At 38.8% G+C, this 25890-nt stretch overlaps 1 protein-coding gene across 4 annotated transcripts in view; it reads left to right on the top strand.

Annotated features, from left to right (window-relative positions):
- Positions 1-323: 323 nt before the first annotated feature.
- Positions 324-25890, top strand: part of LOC149690368 (homeotic protein female sterile-like) — a 36374-nt gene continuing 10807 nt past the window's right edge. For 2 of the 4 annotated variants that reach the window (XM_089869904.1, XM_089869902.1), the window contains exons 1-16: positions 1211-1274; positions 5233-5327; positions 7490-7936; positions 8018-8102; positions 8587-9107; positions 9192-9392; positions 10943-11086; positions 11708-11809; positions 11871-12215; positions 13450-13999; positions 14644-14814; positions 14930-15058; positions 16735-16869; positions 23522-23559; positions 23645-23978; positions 24060-24197. In XM_089869904.1, coding sequence (XP_089726030.1) covers positions 7523-7936; positions 8018-8102; positions 8587-9107; positions 9192-9392; positions 10943-11086; positions 11708-11809; positions 11871-12215; positions 13450-13999; positions 14644-14814; positions 14930-15058; positions 16735-16869; positions 23522-23559; positions 23645-23978; positions 24060-24197 — 3307 coding nt within the window. In that variant the 5' untranslated portion in view covers positions 1211-1274; positions 5233-5327; positions 7490-7522. Of the gene's footprint in view, positions 829-1210; positions 1275-5232; positions 5328-7489; positions 7937-8017; positions 8103-8586; positions 9108-9191; positions 9393-10942; positions 11087-11707; positions 11810-11870; positions 12216-13449; positions 14000-14643; positions 14815-14929; positions 15059-16734; positions 16870-23521; positions 23560-23644; positions 23979-24059; positions 24198-25890 lie in introns of those variants that run through there. The other 2 variants (XM_089869905.1, XM_089869903.1) reach the window with 2 other exon arrangements.

The raw sequence follows: 25890 nt of genomic DNA, 5'->3' as shown, positions 1-25890 counted from the left end.
AATGAGATGCCCAGTCTGAAGCGGGAAAAACTCTATAAAGTTTTGCACTACACTTTCGAAAAGGATCACGAGTCCAACAAGTCCAAGACTATAGAGAGCTTTCAGTTGGCAGAGTAGTACGTCACACCCTTAGCACGGTTCTGGCAGCCAGAGGGCTGGGTTACCGCTTTCCTTCTGCATTAACCTCCAGTATGGCCGTGAAAATTATCTCACGAATCTTAGCTCCTCCCACAACCGAAAGCTCTCTTGATAATATTTAGTACGTACAGGTTGGGACTTGCGAAATCAACTTTCCGCAGTCCCCACCCCACGCTACATAGAGAGAGCGGGAAAAGGGGTGTGGGTGATGTATGTCGCGGAGTAAATGTAGGACCTAGCGCATGAGCTCAATATTTATTAACAGGTCACGTGATCAGCATTGGAAACAAAAATATGATCGAATTTCGCAGCAAAGCCTGATAGAAGAAGGGAAACAACAAGGGGCCTAGATAAAACATGAAACACACGAGTTCTCGAATTTTGAAGACATTTATTGTTTTCAGATATTCCATATCATGGCAAAAGCGGGTCTTTTTCTCGAAATTATTTGGGATTAATTTCGCGAATAGTTCGGTAATGAAAAGGTAAAGATGTAGATGAGAAGTCATGTGACCCAAATTGACCAATGAGAGGACGCGCATCTGACGTCCTCGGTAGGGTACGCGAGTCTAGAGTGTGTCGGCCATAGCTTGATGAAAGGAAAAATATTAAATCCAACTTCATTATGTTCCTCAAATGTCATCGGAATGTGCGAACCTCGTGGCATTCGTCCCTCATCGATTCTAAAGGGTACTATTGCGTTATTTTTGAATTGCATAAGTATCTATTGACTATCTAGTGTCAGACATGAAACCCTCGCTCTCTTTTCCTCCCGCGAAAAGACGGCCATCATTGGTCACTCCGCCGCCAGTCCCCGAATCCGATAAAAAATAAATAAATCGGCGAATAAAAAATACACACCCAAAATATCGAAAAATCCGAATTATTCGAAATGAAACTCAAAAAAAGTTTCTTTCATCAAAAATAAAAACATATTTGACACTAAATGAAAAATACTGTAGAGTATATTTTAGCGCGCGTTTACTGCGGGACGGCTATTATAAGCGCGGCCCAAAGCTACGCTGAGTACTTTGCCTTCCTACACTAAAGCAGCGCGAGCACCCGCCATTATTCACGTTCTCTAGCTCCAATTTGTAGGCCTATTTGCTGAGCATTTCGACCCGAAATTACGCCATGTAAGTGTCTTTTTCTTTACCTAAAATTAGCGTATTTTCGCGACTTAATAGCGTTAGAACCTATCTTAAGCCTAAATTTTAAGACTCGGACGCTATATTATTCGTAACTACTAGATTTAAGTTTAGTAGGCGCTAGGCCTAAGCCTAAGTACTCACTAACGGTTTTTTACTAAGCCTAACGGTAGCGTTTACGAAGGAAACGCTAGTTCGGCGTTCTTCGTTACAAAATCTGATTTATCCGTAGCCTCCCTACTCTAATTTAATCCAGCTAATCTTAAAACGTAACGCGCGAAAGTTTTTATCCGCTAAATTAGGCCCTAGTGCGGCTAAACTTTACAGAGAAGTAACTGTAGGGTGAGCATTTTTTATGGGAAATGGATCCTAACGCCTCTATAGCTTTAGCCATAGCTCTCGCTTTTAAATTAAAGAATAAGCCTAGAATGCTGTTGGGACTGTATTATTAAGGGTTTGGATAGATAACTTGTGTATTATTGTTGTTATTTTGGATTCTTCATTGTTAGATATATTCAAATCTATGCATGTAAGAGAGGTTAATATAATCCTCATCCTTCCTGGTTGGTGGTTTAATGCTGTTGGTCTATGGGGCAGTTTTGGCGGGAAACATGATACACATTGGTATCTAGTAACCAATGTAGCTTAAAATTATTTTTGGATCTTTCCTATTTACGAGGCCGCCTTCGATAGTGGGATTTTTTTTAGTAGGATAGTAGTAAAAATAGTAGTATTTTTCCTAGATCAAAAAGCTAGACCAATGACGGAGAAAATACTATGAACAGCTCTATTTGAATACTCATTGGGCATATTTCAGAAGCAACGTTTTCGTATGATTTTACTGTTTTAACAGTTTTTGATTATTTAACCTAATGTTCTCATCGAAATTTCCCAAAAGAAATTCATTTTGTACTATTAATGCGCTCAAAATAACGAAACATATGTCACCAAAGGGAACTTCCCCAGATCTTGGCCTCTCAACCAGGTGTCTATAGTCGCCCTATTGTGAAGCCACTCATAGTCTCGTCTGTCTCTACACAGAAATCAGTAAACCCCATCTCTACTGGCCTCTCAAGTAGGCCACTACTGACGGCTAGTTGAGCGGCCAGTGTAATAGTCCATGGTTCCATTTTGCTTGTTTATTCTCTACTGGCCTCTCAAGTAGGCCACTACTGACGCCTAGTTGAGCGGCCAGTGTAATAGTCTATGGTTCCATTTTGCTTGTTTCTCTCTACTGGCCTCTCAAGTAGGCCACTACTGACGCCTAGTTGAGAGGCCAGTGTAATAGTCCATGGTTCCATTTTGTTTGTTTATTCTCTACTGGCCTCTCAAGTAGGCCACTACTGACGTCTAGTCTAGCGGCCAGTGTAATAGTCCATGGTTCCATTTTGCTTGTTTATTCTCTACTGGCCTCTCAAGTAGGCCACTACTGACGCCTATTTTAGAGGCCAGTGTAATAGTCCATGGTTCCATTTTGTTTGTTTATTCTCTACTGGCCTCTCAAGTAGGCCACTACTGACGCCTAGTTGAGCGGCCAGTGTAATAATCTATGGTTCCATTTTGCTTGTTTCTCTCTATTGGCCTCTCAAGTAGGCCACTACTGACGCCTAGTTGAGCGGCCAGTGTAATAGTCCATGGTTTCACTTCGCTTGTTTATTCTCTACTGGCCTCTCAAGTAGGCCACTACTGACGCCTAGTTGAGAGGCCAGTGTAATAGTCCATGGTTCCATTTTGTTTGTTTATTCTCTACTGGCCTCTCAAGTAGGCCACTACTGACGCCTAGTTGAGAGGCCAGTGTAATAGTCCATGGTTCCATTTTGTTTGTTTATTCTCTACTGGCCTCTCAAGTAGGCCACTACTGACGCCTAGTTGAGCGGCCAGTGTAATAGTCCATGGTTCCATTTTGCTTGTTTATTCTCTACTGGCCTCTCAAGTAGGCCACTACTGACGCCTAGTTGAGAGGCCAGTGTAATAGTCCATGGCTCCATTTTGTTTGTTTATTCTCTACTGGCCTCTCAAGTAGGCCACTACTGACGCCTATTTTAGAGGCCAGTGCAATAGTCCATGGTTCCATTTTGTTTGTTTATTTTCTACTGGCCTCTCAAGTAGGCCACTACTGACGCCTAGTTGAGCGGCCAGTGTAATAGTCCATGGTTCCATTTTGCTTGTTTATTCTCTACTGGCCTGTCAAGTAGGCCACCACTGACGCCTAGTTGAGCGGCCAGTGTAATAATCTATGGTTCCATTTTGCTTGATTCTCTCTACTGGCCTCTCAAGTAGGCCACTACTGACGCCTAGTTGAGCGGCCAGAAACCTAACCTAACCATGGTTCCACTTCGCTTGTTTATTCTCTACTGGCCTCTCAAGTACGCCACTACTGACGCCAAGATGAGCGGCCAGAAACTTAACCTAACCAAACCTAACCTAACCTAACCAAACCTAACCAAACCTAACCTAACCTAACCTAATTGGAACGTTAGGACATATCTGTACTGGCCTCGCAATTAGGCCACTTAGGACACCTAGTTTAAAGGCCAATGTGATACTTCCATTTCGTTTTTAATATTTATTCACGAACGGCAAGTAGCCGACGATAAAAACATAGATAAGAGACCCATGTATTGTCCCTAGTTTAATTTTGCGTGTTCATTTTCTAATGGCCTCTCAAGTAGGCCACTACCAACGCCTACTTGAGAGGCCCGACATGAAATTTCACCCGCCTCGCCTAAACCAAACCTAACCTAACCTAACCTGGTCTAATCTCGCTTGAACCTAAGGGCATATCTGTACTAGCCTCGCAATTATGTCTCTTAGGACCCCTAGTTAAAAGGCCAATGTATTATTCCAACATTTCGTTTTACATGTTCATTCTGTACTGGCCTCGCAATTAGAACACTTAAAACGCCTTGTTAAAAGGCCAGTGCATTACCCCATTTCATTTTTCCTGTTTATTCACGAAAGGCTAAGTATGCGCCTCATTACACGGAAAAAGACAGTAATATAACAATATTTTGGAAAAGGCGGCAATTTATGGTTAGTCAGAAATAATTTGGAAAAGGCGGCAATTTATTGTTAGTCAGCAATATTTTGGAAAAGGCGGCAATTTATGGTTAGTCAGCAATATTTTGGAAAAGGCGGCAATTTATGGTTAGTCAGCAATGTTTTGGAAAAGGCGGCAATTTATGGTTAGTCGGCACAATGTAGCAATTCATACTATTTTCTCCATCATAGGTTTTGCTTTTCCATGTAGGGGGAATACTACTATTTTTACTACCATCCTACTAAAAACTTTACCACTATGGAAAACGGCCTCTAAAATAGGAATGACCCTTATTTTTAATATTATTATTATTACCCCAAATCTACAATAACTGAACTATTACAGTATATTTGTAAAAGAATTGCTCCATAAATTGTCTTTAAGACTATTACACGCTGTTGCCGTTAACAATGAACTGATAAAAGTTTTAAACTAAAATATTATATTAAATTTACATAAAAACGGGGCTGGGAGAACTGATTTTTGAAGTAATTAAGTTTGAAATTGGTTTTATTCATACATAATAATTGTAAAGATATTTATATAAAAACAGATGTTTTAGACATAAACTTAAATTAAGAAAAAAAGCATAAATTTGTAAAATTGTATTAATTCTTTCAATTTAGAAAGTACATTAAAGTTCTTGTTTTTTGAATTTTATTTTGGTTTTTTGGTGTTTTAATCATTTTTACTCGCAGTAGTTTTATAAATATAAGAAATTCAAATATTTTGGTTATCCTTTCATGACCTTTAAAGTAAAAAATCGCTCTATGAATTAAACCCAATTTTAAACTTAGTTAGGGGACCATGTATATTGTCATTAGATTTTAATTTAAACTAATTAGTATTATTGGTTAGTGTCAAAAAAAAAATACTTGTTTTTCTCATTATTAATCGTTCACACAGGTAAATGGTATGGAACCATCACCAGAGCATGAAGATGTGGAGTATTGTTCCATTCTTTTCTGATCAAGAAGCAGACGTTTGTCACATTCTTTCTTGTGAGTATAATTTTGTTCTGGAAGGGTTTGACTGTTTTAGAAACGTTAAATTTTGTCATGGAATAAAAAAATCAATGTTTTTAGTAGTCCAATAGACTAGTGGCGTTAGAAAGGGGTTTAAACTGTTTATCCCTCCATCTGGGCGCGCTTTTGTAAGACGGGATACTGTATCAGGGTTCATACAAACCGGGAAAACCTGGAAAAATCAGGGAAAATAAATAGTTGACAAAAAACTCAGGAAAATTTCGAATTTTTAGTAAAATTCAGGGAAATTTGCGTCAAACAGGGGCCGAGTAATTAAGCAAAATGTTCGTAAACATTCCCTCCATAGGATTAACATTACACTATACTTTGGAGACTCATAACTCTGGTTCTACTAGAGATACGGGGATGTCCTTTTAGTATGTTATAGTCCTATTTGTCCCCCATCTAACCATACTAAAAACGTAGGGCTACGACAAACAGGGGCCGAGTAATTGAGGAAAATGTTCGTGAACGTACCCTCCATAGGATTAACATTACACTAAACTTTGGAGGCTCATAACTCTGGTTATATTAGAGATACGGGGATGTCCTTTGAGTATGTTATAGTCCTATTTGTACCCATCTAACCATACTAAAAACGTAGGGCTACGACAAACAGGGGCCAAGTAATTGAGGAAAATGTTCGTGAACATACCCTCCATAGGATTAACATTACGCTAAACTTTGGAGGCTCATAACTCTGGTTCTATTAGAGATACGGGGATGTCCTTTGAGTATGATATAGTCATATTTGCCCCCCCCCCCCTTCGTTAACATTTGCACCATAGGATACTCCATATATGGGGAAAAACCTGGATAATTCAGGGAAGTATATGGGAAAAAAAACCTGGAAATCTCAGGGAAATTTGTTTCCCAAAAGTTGTATGAACCCTGTTAGTATGCGCCCAGTTGGGGGGTGACACGTACTGAGCTAAGACATAGCAAGAAGTGTATGAAGTTTGTATACGTAGTACTGCCATTACTCTATGGATTACTCTTTAGTATTAGTGGGTGAATTTCTGATAAATGGTTCCATTAGACCACTCTGTTTTTACCCCCAAAAAGCCCTGAAAATATCAATAATTTTGGTCATAAAGGATGGTGTCACAATCTAGTTGTTTGCATAATCAAGCCACGATTTTGAGCCTTAGAAATGTTGCATCATTCTTTTTGCGTGTGGTGTTTGTCCCTATCTTTATAAAAATTAAAACTTGTAAAAAGCACCAAAAACCCTCAATGCAGAAGTGCCAAATTGTTTAAAGGTGTATACGTCACCATTTCAAATTATTGTAGTGGTGAATTCCATTGAAAAACTCGTATTTGTTTGCCTTTACCATCTTTCAAAGGTCAAAAGTCCAAAGATTATGTTAATTCTCTGTATTGACAGTGTAGCATTGAAAGAAAAGAAATATCAGTTACCCCCTATTTAAACAAATATAAGATCCACAGGTCAAATGAGTAAATAAATAAAATAGTAACAAAACAATCTGTTGATGTTGAAATAATGATAGCCATTGCCCTTCTGGACCCGCGGTTTGATCTTTACTCTATATGTTTCACTTTGGTCATTTTCACTTAACTAGTGTTTGCAAAACGTGTTTAATTTCAACTGTTACTGTTATAATTTTTGGTTAAGTGCTAACTCTGTTAGTAAGTACCTTTCGTCATGGCGTCAAAGGTATGAAAGAGCATGCAGCTTGTTAAAGATGGTTCCTGAAAGCTTCCGCGAAAGTTAGCCATTCAAAGTAACTGAACATGCAGGTTTTTACAATGTTTATGGGACATTAATTGTATATGCAGGGTTAGACTGTGTTGATTGTTTTCGGTTGCCTCCCTCTCTACTATGATGGGCTGGATGGAAACTCAATGTTATTGCATGACTATAAACCATGAGGGTTTTGCTCTTTGCGCTAAGGGTTGTATTTTGACTAATTATTGTATTTCTAACGTGTTGCTTAAATTGCCATAAATACAAATCGCGTCTAACCCATCATTTTTCGCGTATAATACCATGAAACTATGAACTGTGGTCAGTTGCGCTATTTGCTCAAGTACGCGTGTGTAGAACACGTAATTTTTGTAGTTGGGGATAGGTTGGTTATATGACGAGAGTGAAAAAGAATGGGTAATATTTTTAGAATGTTACTTCGGGAATTACAAAGGAGCTGACCATGACGAATGACGAAGCGAACCGTCAGCAGCCGGTTAATGGCATTGTCCAGCCGCCATTTATACCGCCTATCTCTAAACTCCACCGTAACACGAACCAACTCCAGTTCTTGCTCAAAGTAGTCATGAAAGCCGTGTGGAAACACCACTTTGCGTGGCCATTTCATCAGCCAGTAGATGCTGTCAAATTAGGATTACCGGATTATCACAAGATAATTCACCAACCGATGGATCTAGGCACGATTAAAAAACGCTTGGAAAATTGTTGGTACTATTCAGCTAGCGACTGCATTGAAGATTTCAAAACGATGTTTACAAACTGCTACGTCTACAACAAACCCGGAGAAGATGTTGTTCTAATGGCACAGGCCCTGGAAAAGCTCTTCTTAACCAAAATAGCTGAGATGCCAAAGGACGTAAGGATGAGAACGAATTTGTTACCGGGGGACACGACACGCGATGCTGAATTTAACATTATATGATATTTTAAATAATAGGAAGTTGAAGTGGCTATGCCAAATCCCAGAAACGCGGGTGGCAAGGGAAAAAAGGGGAAAGGCAAAGGAGGTGGAAGGGGAAGACGTAAGTTATAAGTTTACTGATGGGGATGCGCATGTTACGGACCCGTTTTCGTTACAAGACTGTTCAATACAACCAGTTTTTAGCCATTTTGGGTTACCATACCACTCCTACACTTGCGCATCCTTTACAGGGTTCGTACGGAACCTGGAAAACCTGGATAAGTCAGGGATATGAAAATTAGGCGAAAAAGTCAGGGATTTTAACGTTTTTTTCCTAAAAAGTCAGGGATATGTCAGGGATTTCGTTTGGTATATCAAACCATGATTTCTTCGAGAAATGCTAAATATAAGACAGGTGTGATGATGAAGTGGGCTCTGGTAAGCACCTTAAAATGGTCAGGGATATTGCCAAAATTTGGTCAGGGATAACAGCTGGAAAAGTCAGGGATTTTCAATGTAAAAATTTCGTACGAACCCTAGCTGCTTTAGCGGATTTCATTATTTGATATATTTGTAACATTTTTAATCGAATTGATTTTGTTTAGTACCCGCGTCGTCTTCTGTAAACGCTTCTTCTCCCGCCAGTAGTCTCTCTTCGCCTCCGGCAACGCCTTTAGGAAACTCATTGCCTCCGGCGATTTCCGTCCCAAATAATTCTCAAACTTCCTCTCACGCCAGTAGTTTACCTCCTCCGATTCCCCCACCTACAACAACGCTGGCTCCCTCTACCATTCCAGGTAGCACTAATACGCCTACCACACTATCAGCCACGGCAGTTACCGCCGCTAGTTCTCAACCCGCCTCAGCTCCAACGTTAAGGTCAGCTAGCTATAATAATACAAATATGACAACGCCGCCTACTAGTGGCAGCCGCGCTCATCCTGTCGAAAACAGTTCTAATGCAGGAGGAGGAGGTGGTGGTGCTTCTAAAACTACTACTTCTTCTTCTTCTTCGGCCAGTCAGGACAGTGGGCAACCTCCACCGCCTTTACTACCCCAGTTGGGACCCAGTGTAACCATTACCCCCGTTGCGTCTACTCCACCAGTACAAACGGCTCCTACAAAGGTAGTAGCAACCTTTAAACCTTTCTTCTTCGTCAATAGCGTTCCGGGGACACAAATTTAAACCCATATATTTATGTCATTCAAGTTGAACAATCTTTCCTCTAAGGCAAAAAAGGGTGTTAAACGAAAAGCCGATACGACGACGCTTATAGGGGGCTCGAATTGTGACCCTGCCTATCCAACACAGTCTGAAGCGAAACTTTCAAAAATCTCAACGAGAAGGGAAAGTGGACGACCAATTAAAAAACCTCCCTCCAAAGATTTACCAGATACCCCTCCTGATCAGGTAGCTTAGCTTTTTTCATCTTTCTAGCCTTTTTTATTAGTTTTTCCCGAGGGGTCGGACGTTTGTCAAAATCCCGTACACTTCGTTTAAAATCTGTTTAAAATAGTGCTGTGCGAGTACTCGATAAGACTCGAGTACTCGATCGAGTATCGAGCCGAGTACTCGGCTCGATACTCGATAAGAGATTTTCTGAGACTCGAAAAAGTTTCGAGTACCAAACCAAGGCTCGATAAATACTCGAACCTGCTTTTGGAAGGCCTTTAGCTTTGAAAATGGGATGTAGTAGCTATAAAAATCTACTAGAAAGACACTCTTTATGGTTAACAGACGCAAGTCAGTGCTGATTGGGTAGTTTAGATCATAATGCTAGTGTAATGTAATGGGGTATTAGCTCCTAGCTGGTTCAACAGTGGAAGTAAAAGTAGTGAAATACAGTTAAAGGCGCGTTGACTATAATTATTGTTCTTATTTTGTTTATTTATTTTTAAATTCAGCTTAGTAATTTTCGTTTGAGACTTCGCTCGAAGTATAACAATGGCTAGTGACTTTTCTGAGGAATGAGATTGCGAAGAACATATTAATTAGGAATTAAGTTTGTTAAATTAAAAGGGATGAAGACTAATACCGTCCGGGAATTATTTGAAGTAGTTGTCGATGATCAAAATTACACTAAATGTCTATTATGAGAGCGAAAAATTAACAAAAAGTGCTGAAATACTACAAAATCAAGTCCCAATTACTCGATAAATACTCGAAACAAATTTTCCAACTACTCGATACTCGATTCGAGTACTCGAGACTCGGCTCGATACTCGATAAGGGAAAATTTCAGTACTCGAGACTCGACTCGAAACCAAAAATTCAAGGCTCGCACAGCCCTAGTTTAAAATCTCTCTCGAAAATCCCGAAATCTCACGTCAAAATCTCTCTCGAAAATCCCGAAATCTCACGTCAAAATCTTAAAATCTCACGTCAAAATCTGAAAATTTTAAAATCTCACGTCAAAATCTAGAAATCCCAAAATACCTACCTTAAAATCTGAAAATCCCGAAATCCCTATTTTAAAATCTGAAAATTCCGAAATCTTCACCTAAAATCCCGAAATCTCACATTAAAATCTAGAAATCCCGAAATCTTAACGTAAAAATCCCGAAATCTCATCCTAAAATATCAAAATCTCCTTCAAAATCTGAAAATCTTGTTCCAAAGCCCGAAATCTCCTTCAAAATCTGAAAATCTTGTTCCAAAGCCCGAAATCTCCTTCAAAATCTGAAAATCCTGAGCAAAATCCCGAAATCTTCTTCGAAATCTGAAAATCGCGTTCAAAATCTGAAAATCTCCTTTAAAATCCCGAAATCTTAAAATCTTGGACTAGATTTCCAGATTTCTAAAATCTGAGTCAGAATCTCAAAATCGGGGTCAAAATCTCAAAATCTTTGTCAAAATCTTGAAATCTCAAAATCCCGTACACTAAAATGCCGAACGTCCGACCCTTCGGTTGGTTTTTCCGCTAATCACTTGCCCTCTGGATGTCCATTTCAAAATTTTAGGTGAGAGGAGATCCTCTAAGGTACAACGGAGTCACTGCTCAGTATCCTCCAACCCATAGTGGCAAAATTAAAAAGGGGAAACTAACTGAGCAGATGAAATATTGCAGTAGTATTTTAAAGGAGCTCTTTGCCAAGAAACACGGGGTTAGTAGACTTGAGTGTTGCGTGACGTAGTTCTTTCTTTCTTTACCTTAAAGGGAGGGTGTAGTTGAAAATCAAGTGATTTTTTATCGATTCTTCTACTAATTATAAGACCAGTCTGCATAGTGAAACATTCAGGAAATACCAGCTCCGAATGATTTTAAAATTATTTCAAATTAGGTTCAGATTTTAAGGATAATTTTAAAGAAGGACTTCCGACCAATCGCGTAACGCCCTGCCTGTTTGTTAACAAAATTCTCGTGGCACGCATGCTCCGTGTCTCGCGCCACGATTCCTATTGTAACGTCGCGCGCAAATTTTATCAAATCTCGTGATAAATTTCATTCAACACGGAGCATGCGTGCCACGAGAATTTTGTTAACAAAAAGGCAGGGCGTCACGCGATTGGTCGGAGGTCCTTGTTTAAAATTATCCTTAAAATCTGAACCTAATTTGAAATAATTTTAAAATCATTCGGAACTGGTATTTCCTGAATGTTTGACTATGCAGAATGGTCTTATAATTAGTAGAAGAATCGATAAAAAATCACTTGATTTTCTACTTCACCCTCCGTCTGCGCAAAGAGCTAATTGTTGGTATGATATTTGTGTCATGCGCGTAAAGGGTTATGCCTGGCCATTTTACAAACCAGTTGATGCAAAACTATTGGGTCTTCACGATTATCATGACATAATCAAACATCCCATGGACTTGGGAACAGTCAAAGTAATTATAAGAGTAATTGTAAGAGGCCGAGGATAGATACTCAAAGCCTCTTCACTGTTAGTTAAAAATGGACTCGAGGGAATATAGGGCGCCAGAGGAATTTGCCTCGGATGTCAGACTCATCTTTACGAACTGTTATAAGTACAATCCTCCCGATCACGAAGTTGTGGCAATGGCCAGGAAGTTACAAGATGTCTTTGAAATGAGGTACGCCAAAATGCCCGATGAACCACCCATGACTGAGCCTAGTGTGGCTGCCCCTACAACACCCGCTGTCACGGGAGGAGCTGTAAAAACTGAAGAGTCTTCAACGTCCACTACATCCAGTACATCGTCTTCGGAAAGCTCTACGAGTGACTCCGAAGACAGTGATAATGAGAGGAAACTACAGCAATTACAAGAGCAGGTAAGACATCATGGAGAGGGTCTAAACTTTATAGGGTTTATATCAGTTCTGTGATATGTGATAGTGATGGGCACTACTGGTATTATAATGTACCGATGTTGTAAAAAAAATATTCAATATATGACGCCTTAGTACACAGTTTAATGCCTAGAACTGTTTCTAGTCTAAATATTTACAGGGTTCATATAAACCGGGAAAACCTGGAAAAATCAGGGAAATTACGAATTTCTAGTAAATTCAGGGAAATCAGGGTTAAATTTGCGTCAAACAGGGGCCGAGTAATTAAGCAAAATGTTCGTGAACATAACCTCCATAGGATTAACATTACACTATACTTTGGAGGCTCATAACTCTGGTTATATTAGAGATAGGGGGATGTCCTTTGAGTATGTTATAGTCCAATTTGTCCCCCATCCAACCATACTAAAAACTCCGGGCTAAGACAAACAGGGGCCGAGTACTTAAGCAAAATGTCCGTGAACATACCACCCTCCATAGGAAATGCATTAGACTATACTTTACAGGCTCGTAACTCTGGTTCTACTAGAGATAGGGGGATGTCCTTTGAGTATGTTATAGTCCAATTTGTCCCCCATCCAACCATACTAAAAACTCCGAGCTAAGACAAACAGGGGCGGAGTAATTTAGCAAAACGTAAAGAAACAAACCCCTCCATAGGAAATGCATTAGACTATACTTTGCAGGCTCGTAACTCTGGTTCTACTAGAGATACGGGGATGTCCTTTGAGTATGTTATAGTCCAATTTGTCCCCCATCCAACCATACTAAAAACTTTGGGCTACGAGAAACAGGGGCGGAGTAATTTAGCAAAACGTAAAGAAACAAACCCCTCCATAGGAAATGCATTAGACTATACTTTGCAGGCTCGTAACTCTGGTTCTAGTAGAGATACGGGGATGTCCTTTGAGTATGTTATAGTCCAATTTGTCCCCCATCCAACCATACTGAAAACTTAGGGCAACGACAAACAGGGGCCGAGTAATCAAGCAAAATGTAAAGAAACAAACCCCTCCATAGGAATAGCGTTACACTAAACTTTGGAGGCTCGTAACTCTGGAAAATTCAGGGAAGTATATGGGGGGGGGGAAACCTGGAAATCTCAGGGAAATTTGTTTTCCAAAAGTTGTATGAACCCTGATTTACTTGGGTTTCTTAATCTTCTAATGATTAATTAACAAGTATGGGTATTGGTTTTAACTTTCGCGCAATTTAGTTACGAAAAGTAACGGAGCAAATTAGCCAACTAGCAGCCCAAAGTCGAAAGAAGGACAAAAAGAAGAAGAAGAAAAAGAAGAAAGACAAAGACGAAACCAAAGACGGAGTTATCAAAGCGGAAGTTGACGCGCCTAGTATGGACGCTATAAATAGTGTTTCAGTGACGACACCCGCCCCTACGGGTAAAGGAACTAAAGGAAGTAAAGCGAAAGCGGCGGCGGCAGCCGCGGCCGCCGCCGCTGCGGCTTCAAACACGGTCTCTAACTCGAATTCGGGTCTCGCGAACGCGTCGAACAATGCTACTTCCTCCAACGTCGGTCATTCGGGAAGTGCGGGTGCAAACGCGAACGCGGTACCTGTTCCTGGACCCTCAAAATCCTCCGGACAGGGTAAAAGTTCGGGCCAGGCTAAACGCGGCCGTTCTAACAGTAAATCTTCTAAAAAGAACAAAGTCTTACCTACGTTTGATAGCGAGGATGAAGACAATGCCAAACCAATGTCGTATGACGAAAAGAGGCAGCTTAGTCTTGACATTAACAAACTTCCTGGTAAGTAGATGTGACGTCTCAAAACAGGGTTCGTACAGAACCTGGATAAGTCAGGGATATGGAAAATAGGGGAAAAAGTCAGGGATATGGAAAATAGGGGAAAAAGTCAGGGATATTGAAAATAGGGGAAAAAGTCAGGGATATGGAAAATAGGGGGAAAAGTCAGGGATAAGTCAGGGATATGGAAAATAGGGGGAAAAGTCAGGGATAAGTTAGGGATATGGAAAATAGGGGAAAAAGTCAGGGATATGGAAAATAGGGGAAAAAGTCAGGGATAAGTCAGGGATATGGAAAATAGGGGAAAAAGTCAGGGATATGGAAAATAGGGGAAAAAGTCAGGTATTTAAAACATTTTCTTAAAAAGTCAGGGATATGTCAGGGATTTTGTTTGACATATCAAACCTTTCTTCATGCAATGCTAAATATGAGCCAGGTGTAATTATGAAGTTGGCTCTGGTAAACACCTTAAAATGGTCAGGGATATAGGCAACATTTGGTCAGGGATAACTTGGAAAAGTCAGGGATTTTCAATGTAAAAATTTCGTACGAACCCTGTCAAACCTAGTTCCAAAACAAATTGGAATACAATTGTCAATGTCTCCGTTTTTTGACATCTATCCCCTGTTATTTCTCTTGTTGCGCAGGTGACAAGTTGGGTCGAGTTGTGCACATAATCCAATCGCGCGAGCCTTCATTAAGAGACTCAAATCCCGACGAAATCGAAATTGATTTCGAAACTTTGAAACCTTCGACTTTGAGGGAATTAGAGGCGTACGTCGCGTCTTGTCTTAGGAAGAAACCTAGGAAGCCTTACTGTAAGTATCTGCCATTATTTGTTGTTCGTCAAGTTTTAACAGTGTTTATGTCGGCTTGGGTTTTTGCGTAATCATTAAAATTTTTTTTTCTTCCCCACTTTTACATTGTTGGCAGCATCAAAAAACAAAGTGACGGGGAAGTCGAAGGAGGAACAAGTGCGCGAAAAAAAGCAAGAGCTTGAGAAGAGGCTGCAAGATGTCAGCGGTCAACTAGGGGGTTCGTCCAAGAAAGCTGTAAAGAAAGGTATTTATATGTTTTGTTTTTTTTTTTTCCTATTGGAGTTGGTGGCGATGCCTTTTTTGGTGTTGGAGCACCAGTCATTTTTGAAAAATTCGGGGTTTGCAAAATGGGCGAGAGTACGTCATGGCAATAACGCGTCGGGGAGAACGGCGTTTCCGCGTCGGGGAGAACGGCGTTACCGCGTCGGGGAGAGCGGCGTTACCGCGTCGGGGAGAACGGCGTTACCGCCTCGGGGAGAACGGCGTTACCGCCTCGGGGAGAACCGCGTTACCGCCTCGGGGAGAACGGCGTTACGGCCTCGGGGTGAACGGCGTTACGGCCTCGGGGAGAACGGCGTTCCCGTGTCGAGGGTAATGGCGTTACGGCCTCGGGGAGAACGGCGTTCCCGTGTCGAGGGTAATGGCGTTACGGCCTCGGGGAGAACGGCGTTACGGCCTCGGGGAGAACGGCGTTACGGCCTCGGGGAGAACGGCGTTACCTCCTCGGGGAGAACGGCGTTACCGCCTCGAAGGTAATGGCGTTAACGTGTCAGGGGTGTCTTTGGAAATTTCGTACCACGGATAGTGATACCAAAATCGTGAAAGACCTGATAATAACGTACAACAAGCGATTTTTCATATTATAAGGTTACACAAAAGGACACAATTAAATAGAATATGCCGCGAAGTATACTGTTATAGTGTGTTGTGGAATAACTTGGTTTTAGAATGACAAGGGGTTTCGACCTTAAGGTACTGTTCGGGTTTTGCTGTTATACCGTTCTGGCTTTGCTGTTATACCGTTCTGGCTTTGCTGTTATACCGTTCGGGTTTTGCTGCTATACCGTTCTGGCTTTGCTGTTATACCGTTCTGGCTTTGCTGTTATACCGTTCTGGCTTTGCTGTTATACCGTTCGGGTTTTGCTGTTATGCCGTTCGGGTTTTTGCTGTTATGCCGTTCGGGTTTTTCCGTTATACCGTTCGGCTTTTGCCGTCATACCGTTCGGGTTTTGCCGTTATGCCGTTCGGGTTTTGACGTTATGCCGTTCGGGTTTTGCCGTTATGCCGTTCGGGTTTTGCCGTTATGCCGTTCGGGTTTTGCTGTTATACTGTTTGGGTTTTTGCTTTTATACCGTTCTGGTTTTGCTGTGATGCCGTTCGGGTTTTTGCTGTGATGCCGTTCGGGTTTTTGCTGTTATGCCGTTCGGGTTTTTGCTGTTATGCCGTTCGGGTTTTTGCTGTTATGCCGTTCGGGTTTTTGCTGTTATGCCGTTCGGGTTTTTGCTGTTGTGCCGTTCGCGTTTTGCTGTTGTGCCGTTCGGGTTTTGGTGTGATGCCGTTCTGGTTTTGGTGTGATGCCGTTCTGGTTTTGCTGTGATGCCGTTCGGGTTTTTGCTGTTATGCCGTTCGGGTTTTTGCTGTTATGCCGTTCGGGTTTTTGCTGTTATGCCGTTCGGGTTTTTGCTGTTATGCCGTTCGGGTTTTTGCTGTTATACTGTTCGGGTTTTGCTGTTATATCGTTCTGGTTTAACACTGGCGGCAAAGTTCGGATGATGTCGCATTCGCGTGTATCATATGACCTTAGGGGAGAATTGTACTTTGTCTTGATGCTATGCTGTAGATCGCGCAATCTGCTATAGATACATTGATTTGTAATGCGTACTGCTGGAATCCTAAGAGAACTTTTACATCTTTTAACAGAATCGGATAACTCCCACGTTGATGTTGTTGGCGGCCGCAGTCGACTAAGCGAGAGCAGTAGCAGCTCTAGCGATAGTGACAGCAGCAGTAGCAGCAGCTCGAGTAGTTCATCGGACAGCAGCGACTCGGAGTCAGGTTAGAGAGACGATATCACAATTATTCTCGAATTTTTTTAATCCCCCCCATTGTGTAAAAAAGCCAATCATCCTTTTTAAATTACCATTTTTTTTAGTTAATTTCCAATTTATTTTTATTTTAATTAATTTCCAATTTTATTTTAACCAACCTTTGAAAAGACTGGCCTAGCCAATTGAGTTAGCGATAAGGGGTTGATATTAAGAATAAAAGGTAATAATGGGCACAAGCTAGCGTTTATGTTTTTATAAGTTTCTTTCATCTAATTGTAATAATTATTATTATTTAAAACCATTGTTTCCTACGCGAGGTTATCGTTTATAAAAATGTACAAAAGAAACTTAACGAAGAAAAAGGCCCTCGCCATACCGTTAATTAATATTAATTGCAGTTAGCGGGTTAATTAAATTAATTTAGGCGCGAATGCAGACGTAATTATATAATTGGGGTGGAATTAAAAATATTTTTTTGGAAATTACTAACTCTACTTAGATTCGGCATTGAATTTACCGGAAAAATTATCGAGGTTGTAAAATTTAACGTTTAATTGAGCTTGGAATTGGAAATTTTTTTGTTTTATAATTTATAGTTTTAATATTATTATTATAATTTTTTAAATAGCTGATGAGTATAGTGAGGGCTTTGATTTTATAATAATTTTTGACCGGGAAAAGTGCATGTGTTAAATTTTTTTTTAGGAGTTTTTTGCGGTGCTTTAACCCCTCCGGTTTTTCAATGTTACGTTGATTTTTTTTTTAATTAGTTAATAGGGCACAGATTTTATATTTGTTTCTTCTTTTCTTAATTAACACATTGAATAGTTTAATTCATTGACTGAAAATTAGGTTTGCGCAAAAAAAGTTATGTCTTGTTCGGTTCTCGGTTTTAATCTAGAAACTAGGTTAGCTTTTTGCAAATAAGACAAAATACTTAGCGAATTATCCCACCGGTATTAAGATTAATAGTATCGTACTCTTTCTCACGATACAGCGAGTTTGCGTGCTCAAATATTTTGAATTTAAACCAATCTTGATTAGTTTAAAGCAAAGCCCATGGTCACGTTGTTCGCCTACAAGTTGACTTTCCATGGGAACTCGTTTTCGTTTTGGTTCTGTTCTGCGAAGGCAGGATGCATTTGTGGGCGGGATTTATATCCTTACGAACTCGTTTTGGGTTGGCGAAGGCATTACTAGGCAGTTGTGGGCGGGACTTATAAAATCCGCCCACAAATTCCTCCTGCAGGCGGGATTTATATCCTTACGAAGGCAGGAGGCAGTTGTGGGTGGGACTTATAAAATCCGCCCACAAATTCCTCCTGCAGGCGGGACTTATATCCTTACGAAGGCAGGGGGCAGTTGTGGGCGGGACTTATGAAATCCGCCCACAAATTCCTCCTGCAGGCGGGACTTATATCCTTACGAAGGCAGGAGGCCGTTGTGGGCGGGGCTTATAAAATCCGCCCACAAATTCCTCCTGCAGGCGGGATTTATATCCTTACGAAGGCAGGAGGCAGTTGTGGGCGGGACTTATATCCTTACGAGGGCAGGAGGCAGTTGTGGGCGGGACTTATATCCTTACGAGGGCAGGAGGCAGTTGTGGGCGGGACTTATAAAATCCGCCCACAAATTCCTCCGGCAGGCGGGATTTATATCCTTACGAAGGCAGGAGGAAGTTGTGGGCGGGACTTATAAAATCCACCCACAAATTCCTCCGGCAGGCGGGATTTATATCCTTACGAAGGCAAGAGGAAGTTGTGGGCGGGGCTTATAAAATCCGCCCACAAATTCCTCTTGCAGGCGGGACTTATATCCTTACAAAGGCAGGAGGGAGTTGTGGGCGGGACTTATAAAATCCGCCCACAAATTCCTCCTGCATTTGCCAAGTCAAAACGAGTTCGTAAGGAAAGACAACTTGTAGGGGTACTACGTGAACCGCGCTCTGAACTGGTAATTTGAGATACGTCAGTGGAAACAAACTAATAATGAATCTGAGCCTATTCGTAATATTTATTGCCGATCCGATCTCCGTAGGTAGTTAGGCACCTACCGTTGCAATCAATATAATAACATGCAATTTTATTTACCAACGTACACCGTGCAATGTCTAATTTTCAGTCTTTGAAATAGAAAACACTTCTTTCTTTTTTGGTTTATACGCGACACGATCTACTACTTGTTTATACAACGTATTACCTAACCTAATTAGCAGTGGTTTTGTAATATAGTTAGTATTAGTCAAAACAGATAAATCAAAAGAAGCAACAACTAAAAAACTATTGAACCGGTGAGAATGGTTATAATCCCCGTATTTCAGTTTTTGTTACGCTCCGTTCCGTAACTATTTGCTTGGTTTTTATTTGATTTTTTTTTATTTTATTTGGTTCAATTTTTTTTCTCTCTATTCACCCTGATTGGCTGAATTTAACAATATATATACACACAAATTTCCTATGTAAGTGGTAATATATAGGAAAAAAGAGTTGGTATCGCTGTTTTTGTCGTACGTACCGTACCTTACACCTATTTCCCCATTTCAATCCCATAAATACTTGGGCATTTCTTCTCTAGCCATAGAGTGCAAGCGTTCTGAGGCCAGCCAGCTGAGTCTTGTTATTTTTATTATTATTATCATTACTATTATAAATTATCATAAATGATGATTTCTCTGCGTTAAATATACATATATACATATATATATCGAACTCCGGGAAAAAAAAAAAAACTACTAATGCGAATTAAACATTGTTTCTTTTATGTATTACATACATTTACGTTATTGCAACGAAACGAAACTAAAATAGCAATTCACATTCTCTGATCATATTGATTTAAAACATGTTTATACATAATTTATGTCATCATATTTCATGATAAAAACGCGTTTTTTTTTTTGTTTTTTTTTTTAATGTTGTTTTAATTTTAACTCGTGCCATATATCATAAAAATATGCAATGCATCCGACGCATTCAATTGTCTGTAGCGCCGCTACTATACTCGCAAAGTTCTTTAAACGTTCACTATATGGTTTTGTGACGAAAGTATATATTTTTTCTCACTCACTCGCTCTATATCTCTATCTCGATTAATTGTGATATTTATAATTAATAACCGTGAGGTCACTGCCAATTTATAATAACAAAGGAGAAAAATTTTAAATATAATTACGAACATTTAGTTTACGATACGAGCAAAGATTCGATCTAATTCGACAATTTTTCTAAATACTGAAGAGCCAGCCTTTATTTTTATTTTAATGCGGACTTTAATTTAATTAAATGTGCCACCGACAATGATTAACAAGTGAAAAAAATACAAGTAATTAACAAGTGAAAATTATAATAAATAATTAAAAGAGCAAGCAAACGAGACTTCTAGTCGTCCATTCAAAAGTCAACGCTAAAAATTTCTGGATATTATGCGATGCAAAGAGTCAGCTATTTGGCTGGCCTTCAGATGATTTTTTTCTTCTTTACCTAACTTATAATAGCGGAAAATGTTATTATTTCATATCTTAATTAATTAATTAATTAATTTTTAACGTCCGTTTTTTTTCCTAATTAATTGTTAGAAAGATAATTTTTAATTATTAAGAAAAAAATATATTGCACTCTTTCGGCTAGAATGTTCAGTAGTAATTTGAATCGGATAACTGATAAGTTCAGTAAATTATGATTTTATGGTTTGTTTTTCTTTCTTTCTTTCCAATTTGGTTGTTTTTATAGTTAATTAAATTATATTGGTTTATTTTTAATTAATTAATTAACTAATTAGATACATACGCAAAAATTAAAAAAAAAATTAAAAATAATCCAGAAACAAATTTGCTAAATTAATTACCATTTACCACACAATTATCTTTGTTTGATATTACACGCAATTTGTATCAAAATTCTTATTATTTTTTTTAAAAAACAACCTTTTTGGCTTGTTTTGTCTTTTAGCTGTGGCGAAAAAGAAAAACTTTTCAAGTCAAGCGACTAAAAGCTAAACGAGGGCGCAAATAAACAAACAAACAAAATAACAAAGTGTATTTATATAAACGATATATGAAAACAGAACGCAGAAAGTATACATGTTTTTATATATATATTATTCTAAAACCCTTGTGCGCCCCGCCGAGAAACTCATGTGCGCGATAATTAAAACAATTAATTATTAATTATTATTAATTTTTAACAAAATTCATCAAAATTAATTAATTTACCTTAATTTCGTTTTTTTTTTCTTTTTAAAAAAAAAATTAAATAAAAACTTTAAGCGAAGCGAGAGTTAAACGAGACTAAGCAATAAAAAACACTTTACCCGTGTTTTTTTGACAAAACAAAAGGATTTTTTGGGTTTAGTTTTTAATTAATTAATTAATTAAAAACAAGAAATTATAAAAAGGATAAACAGCGAGTTAATTAATTGCTTCCATTTTGTGTATGTGTTATAATAATATCGTAACTTGTAAAAAAAAAAAAAGAATTCGAAAAAAATCTAAAAAAAAAAAAAGAAATAATAATAATAACCATAGTTAATTAAAACAAACAAACGAATACCTTTAATTAAAGTGAATGAAGGATTTCGGATTTCTTGTATCGGATATCAGATTCTCATAACAACAAACAAACAAACAAAAATTCACATAATGTAAATATTTACGACATCCATTTGTTCATTTTTAATATCACACTATAGATAAAAGTTTTTTTGTTTATCCCCCCCCCCATCCCCCATTTGATGACTTTGTGTAAAATATAAAAGAAACAAAGACAATTGAATTAATTAATTAAGAACATTAAGAACAACAATTAATTAAGTAAAAATATCAACCATCTTGTATATGCCATAACCTCCTTTCCAAAGTCAAATAAAAAGATCAAGGTATTATTACCTTTATCTATTATTTAACGCAGTTGAAATTATTTTAGAAAAAAATCAAGGTGTATTTATACTGGCTTGCCTCAGAACAACGTTTTATATTACATAATGTACTTGCACTCTAACCCCCATTGGTTTAGGCGTTTATATCGTATCGTAATCTATCGGGCGGCAATTGTTCAATTGTAATTAATATTTGCATTTCATGTTTTTGGATATATTGGGGTATTTTTGTTATATATACTAATTAATTATAGGCATATTTCATATAATTAATTACAGTTAATTGCTGTTGTATTTTTGTACTATTTAGCACTAATTTTTTTTTGCTATATTTAATGCTGGCAATTTTGCAACAGCATTAGGTGGAGGTTAGTATATGGACTAAAACTCCTTAGATTTACCCCTCCCCCATGGCACATAGACAAAAATCAATTGGTTTACGATGCAATTTGGTTTTTGTCGACTTTTCTATAGTTAACATGGCTTTAAATTTGCTTTTGCAATGTGTAAGGTATTTGTGTTTTAGCGTTAAACAAGCGCGAAGTACTCGTTTATCGAATTTGCAGCGCTAATGTCGCTTATTTGATTGTATAGTGGTTATAGTGTGAAAACGGCACTTTAGGTCAATTGTTTACTCTTAGGAACGTCTTGAAGAATTCTTCAACGTCTCTATGGTTGCAATGTGTAAGATATTTGCGCTTTAGCGTTATACAAGCGCAAAGTACTCTTTATCAAATTTGCAGGGCTAATGTCGCTTATTTGATTGCGTAGTGGTTATAGTGTGAAAATGGCACTTTAGGTCAATTGTTTACTCTTAGGATCGTCTTGAAGAATTCTTCAACGTCTCTGTTGTTGCAATGTGTAAGATATTTGTGCTTTAGTGTTAGACAAGCGCGAAGTACTCGTTTATCAAATTAGCAGCGCTAATGTCGCTTATTTGATTGTGTAGTGGTTATAGTGTGAAAATGGCACTTTAGGTCAACAATTGTTAACTCTTAGGAACGTCTTGAAGAATTCTTCAACGTCTCTATGATGGTTGCAATGTGTAAGATATTTGTGCTTTAGCGTTAGACAAGCGCAAAAGTACTCTTTATCAAATTTGCAGCGCTAATGTCGCCTATTTGATTGTTTAGTGGTGATAGTGTGAAAATGGCACTTTAGGTCAACAATTGTTAACTCTTAGGAACGTCTTGAAGAATTCTTCAACGTCTCTATGGTTGCAATGTGTAAGAAGTTTGCGCTTTAGCGTTATACAAGCGCGAAGTGCTCTTTAAGAAATTTGCAGCGCTAATGTCGCTTATTTGATTGTATAGTGGCGATAGTGTGGAAATGGCACTTTAGGTCAACAGTTGTTTACTCTTAGGATCGTCTTGAAGAATTCTTCAAACGTCTATATGGTTGCAATGTGTAAGATATGTGCGCTTAAGCGTTATACAAGCGCGAAGTATACTCTTTATCAAATTTGCCGCACTAATGTCGCTTTTATTAGGTTTCAATATATAATTGCCATTGTGTTATGGGTCAACAATTACTTATTCTTAGGAGCGTCTTGAAGAATGCTTCAACGTCCCTACGTTGTAATTAAACCCTTACCGTGGTAGCTTTTACTGACTAACTATAACATCTGAAAGCAACTACACAAGACGCGCATAGATACATTGACGTACAAACCAAATTTTTAGCCATCTTAAACAATTCCTACTAAACCTGTAGTTTAATGTCTTCGTAGTAGTTTATCTTGCGTCCTAGCTTAACAGTAACAATTCCGCAACCATTTTTGTTCACAGAACCCCATGGCAAGAAAGCAAAGTCAACGGAAAACAGGGTATGCATGATTAGTTTTTTATATAGAAACGATGTTGTGAAAGTGAAACGTACAATATTGTAATTATACGAGTTCCCTTTTACAGCACCACGCACCCAGTCCCGAACCTAAACCACCAGCTGCACATGGTCAGCAACCCACTACTCACCCTGGTATGGTTGGTGTATCGCCTCAACTTCCGTTATCATTGGGTCATCATCATCCAGGTGGCTCAGTTCCTTTGTCACCTTATGACCAACACGGCGTGCCCATGGGACCCGGATCCGCTGGTGGGCCCATACCCTATCCTCCTCAACAAGCGCATCATTATCCGCAACCTAATCTTTCTGGTCCACCACCGGCCTATCCTCATAACCTTCCTCCTCATTTACAAATATCAACAAGTGACCCCACTATGGGTGTCATGTATCCTATGTCAGGTATGACGACGGTGGTTAACCGCAATTTTTAGGTAAAGGAACAAAGGTTTGAGGATGGATTTGTGGATTATTGTTGTTTAGGAATGGTAACGGCTCCTTCTAGACCACCGGTTGTAGCGAGTCACAGTTTACCACAGCAGCCATCCCGACCAACAGCAACGGCAACCGCTGCACCAGTCAAAAAAGGAGGAATTGGTATAACTCCTGGAAAAATACCCGGTAAGTTTAACGAAATATTTCAAAGAAGAAGAGTACGTACGTACATACATATTTTTTTTGGTCAAGTTTTGCTATATTGACTGTTTCTTAATTCTATGTGGTTTATTATTATATTTTTATATATATATATATCAGGGAGCCCACCGGTCCTATAATTCCTATAAATTCCTATATTTTTGAACCTGTCCTATATTATCCTATAATTTCATGAAAGGTCCTATAATATCCTATATTTTTGACTTTGTCGAAGTTTTCGTATAGTTTAGCATCAAATTTATCAAAATTTAGCTTTTTTATATCGAGATCGCATTTGAATAGACACCGAAATTGTGGAGCTCGCTTAGGATTTTTTATATATTATATTATGTTATATTTTAATTAGCCTTATTCCTGATCAGCGCCACCTACCCATAGCGGCGACTTTGAGAACTACTGTAAGCGGCAAGCCAATCAGATGTCGCTAAAATCTGGTGACGTCACTGACTGGCACTCTCGGGTCTTACCAAAAATGACGTCACCAGATTTTAGCGACATCTGATTGGCTTGCCGCTTACAGTAGTTCTCAAAGTCGCCGCTATGGGTAGGTGGCGCTGATCAGGAATAAGGCTAATTAAGTTCTTCTGAGTTTTCAAAGTAAAATCCAATTTGTTATTTTTGGGATTTTTCTACATAGTTTAAGCCCCAAAATTGTATTATATATGAGCATTTTTAGTCCTATATTTTCCTATAAAAACACATGATTTTTTCTCCTATAAAATCCTATAATTCCGGAATAAAATTCCTATTTTTCCTATAAGGAATTTAAATTTAAGAGTGGGCTCCCTGATATATAAAAAAGCTGGCATGCTATACGTGACGTGTGTTTCCCGAAATATTTTGTCCCCCAAATTGTGGCTAGTCACAAATTCACAAATTTTTGGTAGATTAAGTTGTTGCCGATACAATTTATAACTTTAGTTTGACAGTTAAGACAAATAGAAACGACTAAAAGGTTTGAAATGGGACTTTTTTGGGGGTGATTTTGTAACTTTTTTTACGATAGGCCTCATTCTCTCTCGTTAAAACATTTTCACTGAAATTCTACTGAACAAACCGAAAAAAATCGGAACTATACGCGTTATGTCATTTAGAAAAACCCAATACTAACTATATAGTGTTTAACTTGACCTTTAACCCATAAGCGTCTCTTAACATCGCTATATACTTTGACTTATAGAGTTAAGTCGCAGTCGCTACTAACGAATAGAAAATACTTAAGGTTTTAAGCATTAAACTGAAATTTCGTCATAAGTTCATCATAAGATATGTTCCATCAAGAAGTGATATCTAGTTTATTAGGGAGAAGGTATAAATTCGTTCACCCACATTTCCAGCTTTATCTCCAGTCCAAACGTTACGTAGGTCCGGAGTTAATCCCCGCCGCCTCTAAATTACAACCAGCATCTCATTGGTTCTTGAAAACTCACGTGCAGCGCGACGACGCGAATGACGAAAATTACAATCATATTTTCCGACTGAGGAGAGTCTGCGAAATAGCCCGGCCTCCTTTTACGCCCCCCCCCCTTGTATTTTGAAAGGGGGACTGGGACTATGGCGCGCGAATACTTAGGCATCTTATACCTTCTCCCTAATAAACTAGATATCACTTCTTGGTTCCATCATAAGTTTGTCACTGGTTACAAACTGGAGCTTG

This window comes from Phalangium opilio, unplaced genomic scaffold, assembly GCF_054372755.1.
Source record: "Phalangium opilio isolate 3A_F unplaced genomic scaffold, DU_Popi_V2 ptg000031l_1, whole genome shotgun sequence".
Taxonomy (NCBI): domain Eukaryota; kingdom Metazoa; phylum Arthropoda; class Arachnida; order Opiliones; family Phalangiidae; genus Phalangium; species Phalangium opilio.
Note: the sequence above shows the minus strand (reverse complement) of the source record. Positions and strands in the feature narration are given on the sequence as shown.